The sequence below is a fragment of the Myotis lucifugus genome, unplaced genomic scaffold (assembly GCF_000147115.1).
Source record: "Myotis lucifugus unplaced genomic scaffold, Myoluc2.0 scaffold_208, whole genome shotgun sequence".
In the NCBI taxonomy this organism is placed as follows: domain Eukaryota; kingdom Metazoa; phylum Chordata; class Mammalia; order Chiroptera; family Vespertilionidae; genus Myotis; species Myotis lucifugus.
The window spans coordinates 1,659,408-1,675,629 of NW_005871256.1; the positions used below are offsets into that span (position 1 = coordinate 1,659,408).

Below are 16,222 nucleotides of genomic sequence, written 5' to 3' on the forward strand. Positions count from 1 at the left end.
AGAGTCAATGATAACATTCATTATTTAGCATTTGGACTTCAAATGAGGTCTAACTTTATTTTTAAACCTTTTTGTTGGCTCATCCGAACAGACTGTCCATAAGGAATGCTGCCTTGGAAGGGCTGAGACTGCCCAGTAAGCTGAGGCCTGCGAACAGTGCCCACCCTGGGGTCCCCGCCCTCCTGGAGCTGCAGAGCTGGAGGCTCACAGCTTCCTCCTGAGGACCGGGTGGGGCTGCTCCGGAGGCGACCTGGTGCTGTGCGCTCACCAAGCCTCCTCTGGGTCAGTTCCACGTGGAAGCCTCTGCCCTTCCCACCTGGACCCGTGCAGGGGTCCTCAGTTCACACTCGCTGCCTGCTCCCAGCCTTCTGTCTCCCGAAACCGCCTCTCCCTTCCACACGCCATCTCCACGCCATCAGTAATCTGAAGTCTCCCACCAAAGCCCCACACCCGATGGCGTGGCGGTGAGGTCCACCCCACGTTTGAGGAAGAACTAGCAGCGGTCCTTTGCACTTTCCCGTGAATCGAAGAGGAAGCACTGCCCCGACCTGGTGCTGTGAGGCCAGCACTCCCTGATCCCTCGGGCAGGCCGACTCTGTCTTGCAGGCTAGAGGCCTTTTCAGTCTTTCATTTCACAGCCTGTAGTCTTTGGTTTCATTTAAAAAGAACATTTAAAAGCCCCAGATATCTCATGAAAAAGCCCTGCTTGTGTGAGTTCCAATGGCGACCTCAGTTGTCACTGACTTTACAGCTGTTAGAACAATGAATGTTGTTGGACTCTTAATGATTACGGAAACCTTCCATAAAAAGCGAGTTTATCACGCAAGCCGGTATAGTCGATACCGACGGTGAGGTCACATTTACAACTTAGGCAACAAAAATTACTACAGCATCCGACTACTGTGCCCAACCAGACTTCTTTCTAAGCATCAAGACAGTTTGTGAAGGAAGGCGCCCTGAAGGGAGGGCTCTGGGTCACGTGCGGGGACCTTTGCCCTGGAGCTCATCCACTGGGCATCACTGATGGCTTAGGGTGGTCCAGGCCCTGGGCTGGGCTCTGGGGAGATGAATAGGAGTGAGGCCAGCCCAGCAGTTGAGCCCAGTGAACAGGTGTTTATTGTGTGTATAGAGGTGCAGGGTGAAGAGGTGACAGGAGGTGGCAGGACTCCGCTCCTGGGAAGCATCAAAGGCAGCATCTGGGGGGCAGGCGGTTGAGCCACATTCCAAGGAAGAGCTCTGACCAAACACGAGGCCCGCAGGCGTGCGTTCTGGGAACTTGGGTGGCTGGGTGCTGTCTGGGCGGTGGTCTGAGAAGCGGTAGGATAGACAGGCCAGGAGTGGAGCGCTGAGCCGGGAGCGTGGGCTGCCGCTGTCCTCCCTCCACCCGAGGGTGTGCGCTGGAGCCGGAGGTGGGCCAGAGGCATGCGGTCATGGGAAGAGGAGGTTCCATGCAGATGGGAGGGGGATTGACAGGTGAGAACTGACAGGCCTAGTGACTAACTCGTGTAGCCTACACAGAGAAACCAGTTTTGTTGGAACTCTGGGAGCAGGTCTGATTTACTCATGTTTACATATTTTGGAGGCTTTTAAAAAAAATAACATGTAATTTTGAGCTCCAGATCTTTAACATGCTAACATTATAAAGGAAAAACGTTCTTATCTGAAATTAAGGTACTCATTTAACTACTAGAAAACAAAATTGTTTTGGACCAAGGTTCTGAATAATTAAAAAATAATCAGGGCCCTGCAAGCATGACTGTATTCAGGAAAAACAAAGCTACCTGTGGTTTTTTTAAGTACCTGCAATTTTAGAGACCCTCTTCCCACATTTGCTAAACAGATTGAAAGTTATCTTTCATGGGGGTATTTATATAGTTTATGATTTGTCAAACTGTTAAACATAGAAAGAAATGGCTTTATGGTGCAGTTCTGTGTAAAAAAAGTCTACTACGGATAAACGGATGGATGATGCCACTCTTGAGACAGATAAGGATGAACTCCTGCGCTAACCTTTATCCATCCCCTGCTACTCTAAGTCAGCAAACCTATGTTTGAATATTTTTTACACCTGCCTGGCAGTCACAGCTGCAGGTTGTGGCTGAAGAGCCAAGTCCAAGTTTGTAAAAATTAAAATGTTTAATCATTATACCGTATTTAAAATACTTTTGAAAGTAACACTTTTTCTGCTTATAAAAATTACCCAGAGAATTTCTGTTTGGGTAGAAATTTTGGGAAACATACACTAAGTATTGAAAAGAAAATTTTAGTTATCTATAATCAGATAACTACTGTTAACGTTTCATTCTATTTCCTGTGAGATGGACATAGGTAAGTATGTTTAGATAGAGTAGATGTTTCTCCCCAGCGTCCACACACAGTGGGATCCTAGCACTGCCCTGGCCCCCGCGAGCTGCTGGCCTGGGACCCAAATGGTGCCCCGGTGCCGGCCTGTGGATGGCGCCTCCACACCCCTCCTGCCCTCAGTGCCCCCTGGGCATGGGCCCACTTTCTAACGTCCCAGGAGGCACTGTGGGGCCTTGTTAAGGCCCAGAAAGGTGAGAGCAGCTTTCTGAGGTCCCAGAGCAGATTGGGAATCGCAGTTCTGACCAGTGTCTCCCATCAGAACACTGTTGGTGAGACAAGTACCATGTACTGTTTATGAGGTGCTGACAAGCTGCTGTATTATTTTTCTGATCTGGGGGGTGTTGGAAACTCCATTTAACAGCAGTCACAAGAAAAGAGGAGTCGACTTTAGAGAAAGTCAGCCAAAGCTGGAGTGCTTGAGGCACTGCTGGCCGTGATTCCAGGACGGTCACTGTTCCTAATGCAGACCGAGTGCGTCTGACCTTGGAATGGAGAGGGCAATGGTCCAGAAGCAAGCAGAGGGCGTGTCACAGGTGCACAGCGAAGTTAAAGGACTGGCTCATGTGTCCGTCACTAGCGTCTCTGATGATCCTGTGCAAACTGCAAAAGAGTAAAAACGAAACTCTGTCTCCAACACACACCCTCACGTTGCCTCTGCCATACCCTCAGCCAGTTAGACCGCCTCCCCCAGGGGGCGGGAGTGCCAGGAACTCAGCTGGGGGCGGGCAGAGAACCGGTTCTGCTCCTCCGTGACCTCGTGACCTCGGGAGAGGTGGGAACACCTGGCTTTAACAGCCTCTTGGCAACAGCAGGAGGCACAGGCTCCAATCTTCCGTGTGTCCGAGCAGAAAAGACGAGAAGTGCTTCTTCAGTACATTAAACTGGAGACTGACAGAGCAGACAAACATTCCAGAACTGCACTGCCCAGAAGAGTAGCCATAGGGCCCGGGGCAGCCGAGCTCCGGAGAATGGGTGGTGCAGCTAAGGAACGGGATTTCCTACTTTAAATTTGTTCACTTTTAATCTGGTCATATATGGCTCGTGGCCACCATGCTGGGCAGTCAGGCACAGATCGCACAGAACAGACCGTGTTCCAGTTAAAAACCTAAGAGCATGGTGCTCGAGAAGTACTTACCATGGCTGACCCCTGCCCGGGGCCCTTGAGGGCGGCGGGGACATGGTCCTGGAATTTTGTATGAAAACTTCTTGCGCCCAACTGGACTGGTTGTTTATCTTCCCTAAACCAGATGCGTATCCACCTGCTGCTGATGGGGAAAGTATGTTCTCTGTCAGCCAAAGGCTGGGTCCATGGGAGCAGGCAAAGCATTGCTCTGCGTAGTTTCTACAGAGGCAGCCATCATCACTGTCGGTCACTGTCGAGTTTTGTTTGAACACCAGGACATGTAGGCTAAGTCCACTGCACACCCGATACCGCGGGTGGGACGTTCCTGCGCCACGAACCTAACAGCTGCGAGGCTGCCCTGTGATCTGAGGGGCAAGGGCGTGGCTGTGGGGCTGAAGCAAGTGTGTGTTCCCTACTGTGGTGGCAGCCGTTTTAAATAATCAGATAACGAGACTCTAAAAGGCTGTTGAACAACTAGGCCTGCCTTCTCTTCAAAGCGCACGTTTGCTGACCCAAAAGGGCCTGTGCAGGCCCTGCCAGCCGCCTTGTTTGCATCCACCTTCCACTCCACGAAGTGGGCACCTTGGTTTCAGAAAGAGCCTGTGACTCCAGGTAGTTGCCTTTTCCCCTGGCCAGGCTTCCGGGTCCCCAGTTTAGGAATAGAGGGGTTGAACTAGGTTGGAGGTTGTGAACTGGGAAGTAAGTGCGGCCACAGCCGAGGACTGGCATGTGCTGTAACGTTTAACACAGGGTCAGGTGTGGCAGGTGACAGCTCACCTCCCGCTGGCCTCAGAGATGAAGGGAGGCTGTTGCCAGGGAGCAGGACAGAGAGGGCAGGCTACAAAGATGCCCTCAGGGCGTCTCTCACCACCAGCCCTGCCTTCCACCGTGTGGGGCCTGCCTCACCCTGCCTGGGGGGCCACAGATCCCTTGCCTGGAGTTCTGCCTTCCATCTGGGAAACGGGCTGTGCTGGTGGCCTGAGCTGACCAGGATCACTTGTAAGCTTGGACCAACTGGTCCCCTTCAAGGCAGGTGGGCCTGTGAGGGACATTCCAGCAGAAATCTGGGTGGAATGGATGCCATGTGAGTCAGCAAGTGCCCACTCCAGGTGGACTTGGGTTTGGGAAATCAGGATGTGCCCCACTCTGCTGATTCCTGTTTGGCCATGGTCAGCTGGTGGGGGTTGTCTTGCTGTGCAGTCACAAGGCCTTGCCTGTCCTTGTGTCCCCTGGGCAGCCACTCCACCCCCTCATGACATGTCTGACCTGTCGGCATCTGGTTTCGTGCCTTGGTAATCTCCTGTCGAGTGCACTCTGGACCAGCACCATGCTGGTTGCCAAGAGGGGACACAGAACACGCAACAGGCTGCGCCTACAAGGCCAGGGGAGCCGGCCCAGCCCGAGGGACCGGTGGGCAGAGCCTTGCTTTGGAAGTCCGAGGGGAAGCATGAGACAGGACGCACACCACCACCTCAGAGGACACGCCCTGCACAGGAGCAGTTCTGCCCATTGACTGTGGGACCTCGAACGGTTTAGGTCCACAGAGCTGGTCTGAGCTCACGCGCGTGTCTGCACTGTGCATGTCCTGAGGGGACAGGACAAGGAGGCAGCACCTAGGCTTGCAGGCACCATGCAGGACCGCTCAGGTCCAGGGCAGGGGCACCAGGAGAGGCCTGCAGAGACCTCGGTGTTGCTCAGGACAAGGCGCATTTGCCTGGTGACACGGGGGCGGGGCGGGGGGTGCAGAGGCCAGGAGACCCCAAACCCCACTGCTCGGCCTCAGCGAGCCAGTGGAGGGACACGCTCAGATGGGCGCTTTGGGGCAGCAGGCAGGACAGACATCCCTCTGGGGCTCCAGCGTCAACCAGTAAGAGGGATGGGTTGTGCTCAGGTGAGGTGGGGAGGTTCTGCAGACCCTCGGGATCTAGCACGAGCTCTCCTCACTGGAGGAGTGAGGGCAGTGCCATGGCCGGCCTGGAGGTGCCTTTCCACTGCAGGGTGAAGGGGGAGGGGCAGGTCTGGGACAGTGTAGACTTGGTAGATGTTAAAGGGGAAACCTTTGAAACGGTCCTATTTTTATGGCCGACATTGAGGAATACCATATGAAGAAAAGTGCACAGTGACTTTTCACAAAGCAGCAGGTGTAGGCAGCACCAGAACCAGACCATGACCCGGCGCTCGATGGTTTTCAGCTGTTGTCTTAGGTCATCGTGCCCTCCTCCTTAGCACAAGCTGTCACCTTTCTTCCCAGGATGGACTGTGCTACTTCTCTTCCACTTTTGTTTCTCTCCGATGTTGTGGCACCAGGTGACACAAGGCGCTGAACTCGTCCGAAGCTCCCGGGGGCGGAGGCCCTCTGAACAAGCCCTGAGGGTTTGCCTTGAGGACCCTTGGGCTGCTCCCAGGTGGGGTGTTTCCGGTTCAGGGCAGAACCCTCCTCAGACGTGATACCCAAGGGAGAGCGACACTGTCCCACGCTGAGGAAAGGCAGGAGGCTGTGGTTTCCAGTGTGTCACCTGGAGGCCGAGCCTGGGGATTCTGGTTAAGCAGGAAGTGCACTTCCCAGGCCAAGAGGACTCGGCTGCCCTTCCTCCTGACCCCAGGGACCTTTTCACGTGGGACCCTGTACCTCTGTTCTGGGCTTCCTGTTTGGCAGTGTTGGAGCACTCGCGCAACACGCGTCCTGGTGTATTTTTATCTCTAAGTCACAGAATGTGAGTGCAGCACCAGGAGTGCTTGCTCTGGGGCCTGCGTGCCCTGTGGGAAGAGCCCATGTAAGCCCTGCTAGGATGTGCTTCAGTGAGAAGAAAGCCAGGACTCTGCCTCCTGGTGCTGGGGCCGCCATCAGGATGAGCTGGCTGGTCCCAAGGTTCAAGGTCAAGATGTGGGTCCTCAGAGGCCCAGAGACAGCAGGTGCAGGTCTGAACCCCAGTGTCCCTAACCCTCTGCCTTGAGTCAGTAGGTCCAAAACCCAGTAGAGGCCTCCCAAGGAGCCCTGGTGTGGGCTTGGGCAAGGCACGACCTTCAAACCCCAGCTGGCGGGCAGCCGGACGTGACCTGCGAGGAGCTGTAGTCAGTGTTCAGAGGCCTGTGCCCTGACCACGGGGAGCCTGGGAGCTTTCAGTCAGGTCTGGTCTGCCAGCCCGTCAGACAGTGGCACACTGCCCTCTCCTGGGCGGCATCTGAGTAACAGGCGCTCAGAGCAGTGCTTTCCTAGAACAGGCGGAGCAGGTTCAAAGCGGATTCTTAGCCTGTAAGCTTTAGGGAAGGAAGGAAAGGAGGCCCCTGGCCCCACTGGGAGACCCCAAGTCCCTGGGACCTGCAGGCTCTGGTGGTTCCTGAAGACAAAGACAGTGTTTACACGTCCTTCTCTCCTCTTCCCTTTGTGCAACTTCCTGCAAGATCTCTGGGGAGCACTGGGCACCAGTCTGTGGGCACCAAAACCCGTTTCATTTTCACGCAGTTTTCCCGTGGCTTCATTCAGGACTGGGCTCCCCAAAAGCCACCTGCACTCACAAGTTTTGCACCTGAAACAGGCTGTGGGCAAGGAGCCGCAGGCCTATTCTCCCTGAGTGTGAGATGGCCCAACACGGTGCAGGTCCCTCAGTCTTTTAAAATGTTCTGTTCTTCCTGTTATTCTTTGAAGTGAATTTACATAGCTAGACAGTCCCAAATGAATTGAGACTCCAGGGCACCTTTAAATATTCGTAGCTTTCAACAGTCACTTGTGTTTTAGATGCCTTTACCTTCAGGTCTTGTTTAAAATGTCTCATTTCATGAGCCTTCCATAAACTTCTCTATCTTCCCACAGAATAACACAAACGGGACTGCCAAGCTTCCTTTCCTCAGGTACGTCAACTCCTCCAAAAGCCCTTCTGAGCGGCACGCTGCCTTCCCTGTTGGCGAGTGGGCCTTGCCCTGTGCACAGCCCAGGAGGCCCGATCCTGAAAACAGCCTCAGGCCTGTGGGGTCAAGAGAATGCAGCCACCTTGCTCTCATCACAGTCCTGGGAGGCATCTGCCCAGATGCAGAAGGGTGGTCTCCTGATGACCTGCTGTGCTTGGCAACACAGTAATCCAGGCCTAGTCTTAGGTGGCTGTCCCACCCGACCCCCTTCCAGAGGACTGCAGAGCGCTGGGCTCTCCTGTAACTCCAGGTAGTTCTGGATGAGGTGGACTGGGGAGCTGCCACAGTAAACTTTTCATATCAGAAAAATGCTGCCCGGGATTTCCACCCAGCATATAACTTTACAGAGCAGAGCAACCGTTTGTATTTAGTTCATTTAAAACCATGTTCCCTGCCTGGTGTTGCCGAGTACTTACAGCATCGGCCGCTGCACTGAAGGGTCTCGGGTTCAATTTCTGGTTAAGGGCACATACCTGGGTTGCAGGCTCAATCCTGGCCTGTTCGGGGGTGTGTGCAGAGGCAACTAATCAATGTGTCTCTCTCATATCGATACTTTTCTCCCTCCCACTCTCTCTAAAAATCAATTGGGGGGGGGGATCATCAGGTGAGCATTAACCAAAAAAATAAAATTCCCATCTTGAGGTATTTCTGCACTTTTTTTCCTTCCCCCACAGTGGAGAAAACCCCTTCGCTACTGTGAAACTCCGACCAACAGTGACAAACGATCGGTCAGCACCAATCATTCGATGAAAAGATGGCCAAAGACTTCTCCTGGATCTTCACGTTCTCACATGTGAAGTCATAGGTGTGGTGCATCCTGTACTGTCATGATGCTTCACCGGAGGGTGCCTGATTTTAAACGTATTCTACTTTAGCAAATCAATGCATTTTCTCAATTTCACAGTTGGGTTTGCACATTTCTGTCTTAAAGAAGATAAATTAGTTGAGTGACCAACTCAATCACTGAAAGTATTTTCTTCCTGTTTTGTTCAAAGAGCAGTAAATTTGGTTCTAATCCTTACTGTATCGTTTTTTAAATATTCTATGATTATTTTTGAAATAGCCAGAATAAGGGATAGTCTGTGCTTTCAGGACTGGCTTTCTGTACCTGCATGCAGCTGAGACCACATTTGTATTTTATAAAGTACCTGCTCTTACGTAGCATTGTAATGTTTACTCAAAGGAGAATCTTAAGCAATATAAATTATGAAAATATTATATAAATTTTAACTTTTAACATTTTTAAATTTTTGTTTAGTCAAATGCAGAGCTACCCAAGATGGAGAAACCCCAACCTTCCCGTGATTAGGCCCAGCTGTAGAGTGCTGAGGTGTTTTGCCTGTCCCCATCACAGCCATGGTACTTAGTACTTGAATGCCCCAGAACTTCTGGATTTGGGCTCTGAGGCACCAATGAAAACCCACCAGGCCAGGCTGCATGTGGGCCTGGCCAGAGGGGACCACATGCACCAACCAGGGGACTCTTGCTAATAAGCTAGTTGACCAAAGCGCTTCTGTCACTAATTTCCTCTGACACTTTCCCATCAGGTACTGACGCACAAACAGTGCTCACAGCCAGGAGGACCTCTGGGAGTGGGGGCTGGGAGGAGCTGCCCTCTAGCTGAGACCCACTGTCATGCGCTAGGAATCTGGGCTGCTCCGGGAGGGAGTTCGTCGCTGGCTGTCAGGGATTAGGCCCTATGTTGGAGGAGTGGAGAATCGTGGTTAAATGTCACACCCAGGCCATTCACTGTGTGGGCAGGGAAGGGGGGCTTGTTGCTCATACAGCTCCTTTGATCTTACCATAAATATTATCGTTTTTCTATAAGCTTGAAATTGGCCAAAGTCAACTGCAGGTAAAACCAGTGTGAGTGCGTGACACTTCAGGTTCATAGTCCTATCCTCCTCCTCCTCCTCGGTCAGCCAGTGGGGAGCTAATGACACGGGAACGTGAGGGCTCCCCAGGACTGAGTCAGGCGAAGTGCAGGTGTCAAGCAGCACCTGTCCTGAAAGAAGACGCGCCAGCCAAGAAACCAGTCAGTGAAGTGGCCCACTCTCCTCTCACCACTTAGGTAAGAGTAGGGTCCACAGAAGCCCATTATTTTTAGAGATGTGAGAAGGAGTGGGGACATCACCCTCCACTCTGGGGTCCTCTGGCTTTGTTTCAGCGATACATAGGCCTGGGGTTACCAGGTGCAATTTGCAGGCCTGCTGGACTCACCCGGCCCGTATCCACCTTCATAGAGTGGACAACAGTGTCACCTGCCTCACACAGGATGGGAGGGCTTGCCTTGTCCTCGGCACTGAGGGGCATGCTCTGGAAATGTCAAGGTATTCTGTTTCATTATAAAATAAAAACGTGAAAACAAGAACATTTTCTTGAGCTGTAAATGCCTATCAAGAAAAATAACAGGATTGAACAGTGCTGAAGCTGGGTGGTGGCTACATAATTCTAGTCTCTATTTCATGTTTGAAGTTTTCCAAACAAAAGCAAACACTGAATAAGCAGAACCAGGTAAACAATGGTATGAATCTCATTTATTTAAAACAATTTCTCACCTTCTCAAATTGAAGACTGCAAAAAATAAAAGTGCTTTTCTGAATTGTCGTTAACCCTGGGAGCAGTGTTGTCGCGTGTCCACACTCCGTGACCTGTGCCCTGAACCCAGCTCGCACATGCCCAATCTATCCCACCTCCCTTACAAAACAGTCCTGAAGCTTAATCAAATAAAGCTACTGTACACGACATATACATTAGAAAAAGACAGCTGGATGAAGGAAAGCCCGGTGTGCTGTTCCCTTTAGGTAAAGTTTGCTCCACAGTTGGGACATCTTCGCTTCCTCAAGGCAAAACAGCAGATGAACCCAAAGGGGAAAAAGACGATGGCCAATAAGATGCCCAGGAAGGTGAAGGAGTCCTCCAGAACCCCGACTCTGTGGAGAGAGATAAGGGGGGAGGGGGGCTCGAGTTAGGGCCCTCGGCCTGATGTTCCACCAGACCTTTGGCGTGTCAGTGACAGGGTCTGCAAAGGCCTGCCTTCAGCAACCAGCCATATCAGCCTGGAGATCCGCCAACACGTCTGCCATGTTCGGAGGGAAGGCAAACTGCTGCTCTCAGCCACTACCCAGACCATGTGAAGAAGGGAAATTACTTGAAAGCTATCATCGCTTACTTATAAAGGCAACGTTCAGTTGCCATGTAATCTGCCATATTTCCTTTTACAGAAGAACAAGAAACAAATGCTAGTTTCTATAAAATTTCTTACATCTCTGAAAACACAAGACCAAGAAAACCCAATCATTTGAGTGCTTTTTCCCAGTATTGAAGTTTTTCTATTCCCTAGAGCAGTGGTTCTCAACCTTCCTAATGCCGTGACCCTTTAATATAGTTCCTCATGTTGCGGTGACCCCCATTTTCATTGTTACAAATTGAACATAATTAAAGCATAGTGATTAATCACAAAGTAAATATGTAATTATATGTGTTTTCCGATGGTCTTAGGCGACCCCTGTGAAAGGGTCGTTTGACCCCCAAAGGGGTCTCGACCCACAGGTTGAGAACCGCTGCCCTAGAGGGAAATGCCACAAATAGGGACAGAGTTCAGAATTTTGTTTGATTTTTCTATTTTCGGGGGGGAGGACAGGCAGCAGATTTTCGGTGAAAGACTGAAATCAGCCATGTTCACACAATGTCTGAAAGGTCACTTGAGAAATTTCAAAGCTTCAGGGGGAAAAAAGTCACATTTACCTTTTAGTGCACAATCTATAATACCTAAGACACCTGGGACATCACCGAGATCAGGTGCCAGTGAGTCCAGGTCAGAGACCTGGACTCACCACCCAGACTGAAGGGTCCTTTTCAAAGGCCCCCAAAGTGGGAAGCAAGAGCTGTGTGTTCAGCTCCACCTTTAGTCCTTAGGCTACTTCTGGAAAGTTCTGGACACAGTTGAAATTAAAATGAGAACTACAATAGCCAGCTCAGCCCAAATGAGAAATGTTTCACTCCCACCAGACAGACCTGGGAGCCAGAGAAAGCCAACAGGGACCAGCTGCTCCCTGGAGGCCAGGGTGCCTGCAGCCCTGACCACCTTACTGTGAGCTGAGGGCAACTGCGGGCGGGGAGGGCCTGACCCTCCTCCCACTGCTTTGATACCTTTGTACCCATTCTCCCATGCCGCTGCATGTCCATCCCAGCTTCCTTGGTCTTTCTGAAGCCACTGTCTATCCACTTCTAGCCCCATCGTCAGCAAATATTGCTGAGGATCCCTATGCCCACAACATTCCGCTCCTTATTTTGCCACCTTTTGCATGAAGGAGGAGGGAGGTTCAGCTTAATAAAAGAGTAAAGAAGTGTCAAAGCGAAATGCGCCAAAACAGAGGGCTTCCTCCTCAAAATGCCAGAGCTGCTGCTACTGCTGCAGCCCCTTCTCAGGAAGTCACGAGCCCATGTGACGGCTGCTACCCATCACAGCTGCAGGAGGACCATGCAGCAGCACCCCCCGCCCCCACCAGCCCAGCAGAGCAGGCTCCCTGCTCCATTAGGAGTCATGAAAAAATATACCAGACTAAGAGGAAGTCTGGTTTTCAACAGCTTAAAGAAAAAGTCACACTCAATGTCCCCCTTCCTCCCTCCCACCCACTCAGGAGGGAAGGGCCTAAAACATCTACAAGGGACACAATACATTCTAGAAGTATTTCCCAAATGCACTCATCCTGAAACACTAGTTCCCCTGTAAGCTCTACAGAAAAGGAAGGGGGGGGGGGGGTGGCGTGTTTGGTCAAACTGCCCATTTTCCCCACCTGGAGTCACAACGTGCATTAGTTTAGTAAAGGATCTGAGAATTCCCACAGGAAAGAGACCCATTTATCTTCGTTTCACTCAGTTTCCCAGACTCATGGGTGCCACCCTTTCTGTGTGTGCTGACCAGCTGGACTAGAGCACAGGCAAGGCCAGGTCTAAGGGACAGCGACCAGCAGGCCGGAATGTGTGTGGCAGGCACCACTTCTTGCATTCTCTACTACAAAGGTCAGTCCTCAGCCCTCCCCGGGGCTGTTCAGGGCCCTCTCAGAGCAGGTCAGGACAGGTGGCGTAAGGTCCAGCTGAAGAGCACCTGAGGCCCTGCTGCCAAAGTAGGGAGTGGGGGCTTCAGGAAGGCCCTGGGCCACCAGCTGTTTCCCTAACGTAGGTGGATGTATAGGCTGCTCCAGGCTGGGAACACACCTGCTCTGTCCACAGTCATGGCCAACAATCAAGCCACTTCCAGGGCAGCAGAGGTGGCCTTCGGGACTCGGACCACTCGGAGCTCTGGCACCAAACCAGCTCCACCATCCAGGGCCTCCCCACTTCTGTGCCCTGGGCAGTTAGTGCCCCGACTCCGGCAGCCCTTCCTCCTCATCCCCCCTCACTGACTGCATAGCACAGGGTAGCTCAAGAGAGCATCCAGCCCTGGGAGCAACCCCCAACCAGCCCTCACAGGACAGCCTCAGGGAGGACTTCCTCCAGGTCATCCAAGGCCTGGAGCCTGGGGGGTAGGGGGCAGATGCCCCAAAGCACCCAGTCAGCTCCCTTCAGAGACCAGGTCCCATCTCTACGCTCAGCAGTAGGAGGCACATCTGCCTCTCAGGGGCAGAGCTACCGGCCACTCCAGGGCAGTTGTGCACAAGCCTGATGACCAGGCCTCTGAGCAAAGTGTAGGCCAGAACAGGGGCCTGGGAGTCTTCCACCATCCCCAACCCCCAACCCGAGGATGTCCAGGCACAGTCACCTCCTCAAGGTTCTGTCACAGGCCCCCTCCTCTCATGAGCTGCCCACACTCCACCTTGTCACCCCGTGCCGTGTCACACACTCAAGCCCTGCCTCTACCTCCCAGAACTCTCCCAGGGTCACCAGTAGTGCCCATGCTGACCACCCATGCCACATCCTGGACTGACACTATTCCTTGAGCCTGTCTTGGCTTCCATGACCCCACTTGTTCCTGGATTTCCTCCTACCCCTCTGGGCACCCTCAAAGCTAAATACCCAATGATACCTATCCAGTGTCGGTGGGGGGCCCAGTGCCAGCCAGGCCCTGCGCCGACTGCTTGTGCCTACCGCTTGCGTCCCATTCCAGGCTTTGACCCCTGCTGCTCAGGGCCTTCTCAACAGGCTCCCCCACCACAGCCAAGGTGAACTCAGCCAGGCCCAGATCCCAGACCACATGCTGCCGCCTCGTCCTGCATCTAGGGGCAGCTGTATCCCCACGGGAAGACTAGTTCAGAGGCCACAGCAGGGGTGAAATGAGGAGTATGTGCTGAAGTCAAAAAAAATACTCATGCAGTCGGCTGAAAAGGGAGGGTGGAGTCAGGCTGCTTAAGGGAAGGCTGGACGATGACAAAATGACAAGTGACAGACCTCTTACACCAGACCTCACTCAGAGGGAATCGCAGCCGTGTGACTTCAGCGAATTCCTGCCAAGCTGCCAGGGAGGGACAGGGACGGAGCTTGGCGGGCTGGATGGAAAGGGAGGCAGCAGTGCGGTCACTGAGAAGTGGCCTGTCTCCCAACCCCATGACTCCAGACACACAGTGGCTGCACTGGACTGCGCCCAGGGGAAACCTCTCCTCTCCCCAGAGAGGACCCGCCCCAGGGCCCCTACACCCACCCCCCAAACCACAGTGGCGCTTCCCCACAAAGTGCCCGGGCCTCTCCCTCCTTAGTGCTGCCCAGCTCTCTTGCCCAGCCTCAATCCATTGGCCAGCCACGCCCACACCACACACCACTGCAAAGGCAGAGGACTAAGGGGCCTCCCCCTCTCTAGCAGGAAGGGCAGGGACACCCAAGTTCAGGGAAGAACCCTTACTGCTGGCATCTGTTCTTCTCACCCCACAGACGGGAGGGCCCACAGGAGGACATGCCTTGGGGGGATTCAGTGTTTGGTCCCAACTCGATCCCCCAAACTTGTTCTCAGAGCACCCATTCCTCCTCACCGCCTGCCACCCACACCCAGAGGCGGGAAGACAGTGATCGCAAGGAAGAAGCCTGGCTCCAAATGCAGGCGCCCCTGCCCTCAGCCCCATGGAAGACTCTCCCAAGAGAGCAGAGAACACAGCCCAACCTTAGTCCAGATTCCGAATGACGGGGGGCCATGGGGCAGAAGCCACAGGCCTCCGAAATGACACAGCTCCCACTCTAGGGAAAGGTGGGTATTGGGAAATGCTCCCTACCTGGCAGCAGCCCAGCCAGTGGCCGGAAGCTTCACAGCCCTGGAGACATCTCAGCCTTGGCTCCCAGCCTCCACTGGCCACAGGGGCCTTGGTGCTGGTGTCCACTCCTCTGAACTCAGGGACTTGGGCCTACAAGAGCCTCACAGACCATCCCATTAGATATCCCCACTTTGCAGATGGGGAAATAGGCCCAGGGGGTAGCTGCCAGGGCCAGGATCTGAACCCAGCTCCTTTGGCAGGCTGGGCGCTCCTAGGAAGTGGCAGACATGGCAGGGAGACACTGAAATCCCAGCCAGATTCCTCTGCTGCAGGCGCCTTCCTGATCCTCCTTGAATTTGCCAGCCTGACACCCCACAAACCCCAACAGCTCTGACGCCCCCTAGAGTGCCGCACGGAGAGAGGGGCCCTCAGGAGGAGGCCCTTGTCTGCCCTCCTCTCCTTCCCCCTTCACATTCTCCAAAGGCCTAACTTTCACCAGCTGTGTCAGAAGAGACATCCTTTCGGGGTTTGCAAATGGGGTATCCTGGCACACAGCTCCAGTGGCTCTCCCCTGCCCACAGCCTCCTTTTTAGGCACATGGTTGGCTCTGGTCGGCCAGTCTTTGGCCCCCATCTCTCTCATGCCCTCCCTCTTCCTGAGCCCTAGCTGTCCCCTGTGACTCTGAACTCATTAACTTCCCTTTGACTCCACTCTGGGCCTTCTAGATGCACTTTTGAAATTAAGTGTAAGTGTAAACCAGGGTTTCTCAATCCCATCTCAGAAATTTGAACTTCCTCCTCCCAGACAGGAAAAATGGTCCGTGCCAAGTCCGTGTTTTCTAAACTGTCCAAGCACTTGAATCCACCAAGGGCAGGGACCAAGTCTTGATCTGAATTTGAATCCTGAGGACCCACACAGAACAAGCATCTGGGGCCACATAAACAAACAGTCATTAGAAGACTTGTGGAGGCTCCAGTTCAAGGATACGAAAAATTGCTCCTGCTGGGAGAACCATGGGTTTCCACTAACCGGCTCACAGCTGTAGCTTCTCTTGCTTTCTAGGACCCTCCAGCTTCCTGAACACATGGACCATCATGAGTCAGGGACCCCACTGCCCACCACTTCTTCAAAACAGCCCCTTCCCTGAAAAAGAAGTCTTCCCCCCCCGTCAGGAGAACCCAGGGATGTGAGACTGTCAGTCCAACTGTTAATATTTCTGCATCCCATTCACTTAGGGCTCAACTCTCCAAAGAAACAGAACCCACCCCCAGTTGCCCTACGAAACAGGTTCCACCCAGGATAACTGAGCCCCATGCTTGCCCACCACAGCTTGTCCCAAATCCAGACCGACCCACCTCAACCAGCCTGCCTTTCTGAGGTTCTGGCTATGTGTGTCCCGAGGCTTCTGGGGGCCAGCCCCAGACCTGTGACATACCTGCAGACTGGGCAGCCGCCAACGACAACGATGGAATTGGCAGGGTAGCGGGTGACATTTCGACTGTGGATGTTGTAGACCCTGGGGTGGTGGGTGGGAATCCCTGTGGACGGGAAGGCACATCAGAAGAGGGCGGGGACAACTGCTCCTGCCCTTCCTCCCCGCCACAACACTCTCCTTTCCAAACTCAAGACAACAGCTGCCTTCACTAAG

The 16,222-nt window shown here is 53.2% G+C and overlaps 2 protein-coding genes across 2 annotated transcripts in view; one reads left to right on the top strand and one right to left on the bottom strand.

Annotated features, from left to right (window-relative positions):
- BAIAP2L1 (BAI1 associated protein 2 like 1) overlaps positions 1–9,766 on the top strand; it is a 75,513-nt gene extending 65,747 nt beyond the window's left edge. The window contains exons 12-13 of the mRNA XM_014463384.2: positions 7,299–7,336; positions 8,068–9,766. Coding sequence (XP_014318870.1) covers positions 7,299–7,336; positions 8,068–8,143 — 114 coding nt within the window. The 3' untranslated portion in view covers positions 8,144–9,766. The remainder of the gene's footprint in view (positions 1–7,298; positions 7,337–8,067) is intronic.
- Positions 9,767–9,910: 144 nt separating this feature from the next.
- The window catches only part of BRI3 (brain protein I3), a 7,133-nt gene continuing 821 nt past the window's right edge, over positions 9,911–16,222 (bottom strand). Inside the window, exons 2-3 of the mRNA XM_014463385.2 lie at positions 16,010–16,129; positions 9,911–10,326 (exon numbers count right to left, since the gene is read on the bottom strand). Coding sequence (XP_014318871.2) covers positions 10,194–10,326; positions 16,010–16,129 — 253 coding nt within the window. The 3' untranslated portion in view covers positions 9,911–10,193. The remainder of the gene's footprint in view (positions 10,327–16,009; positions 16,130–16,222) is intronic.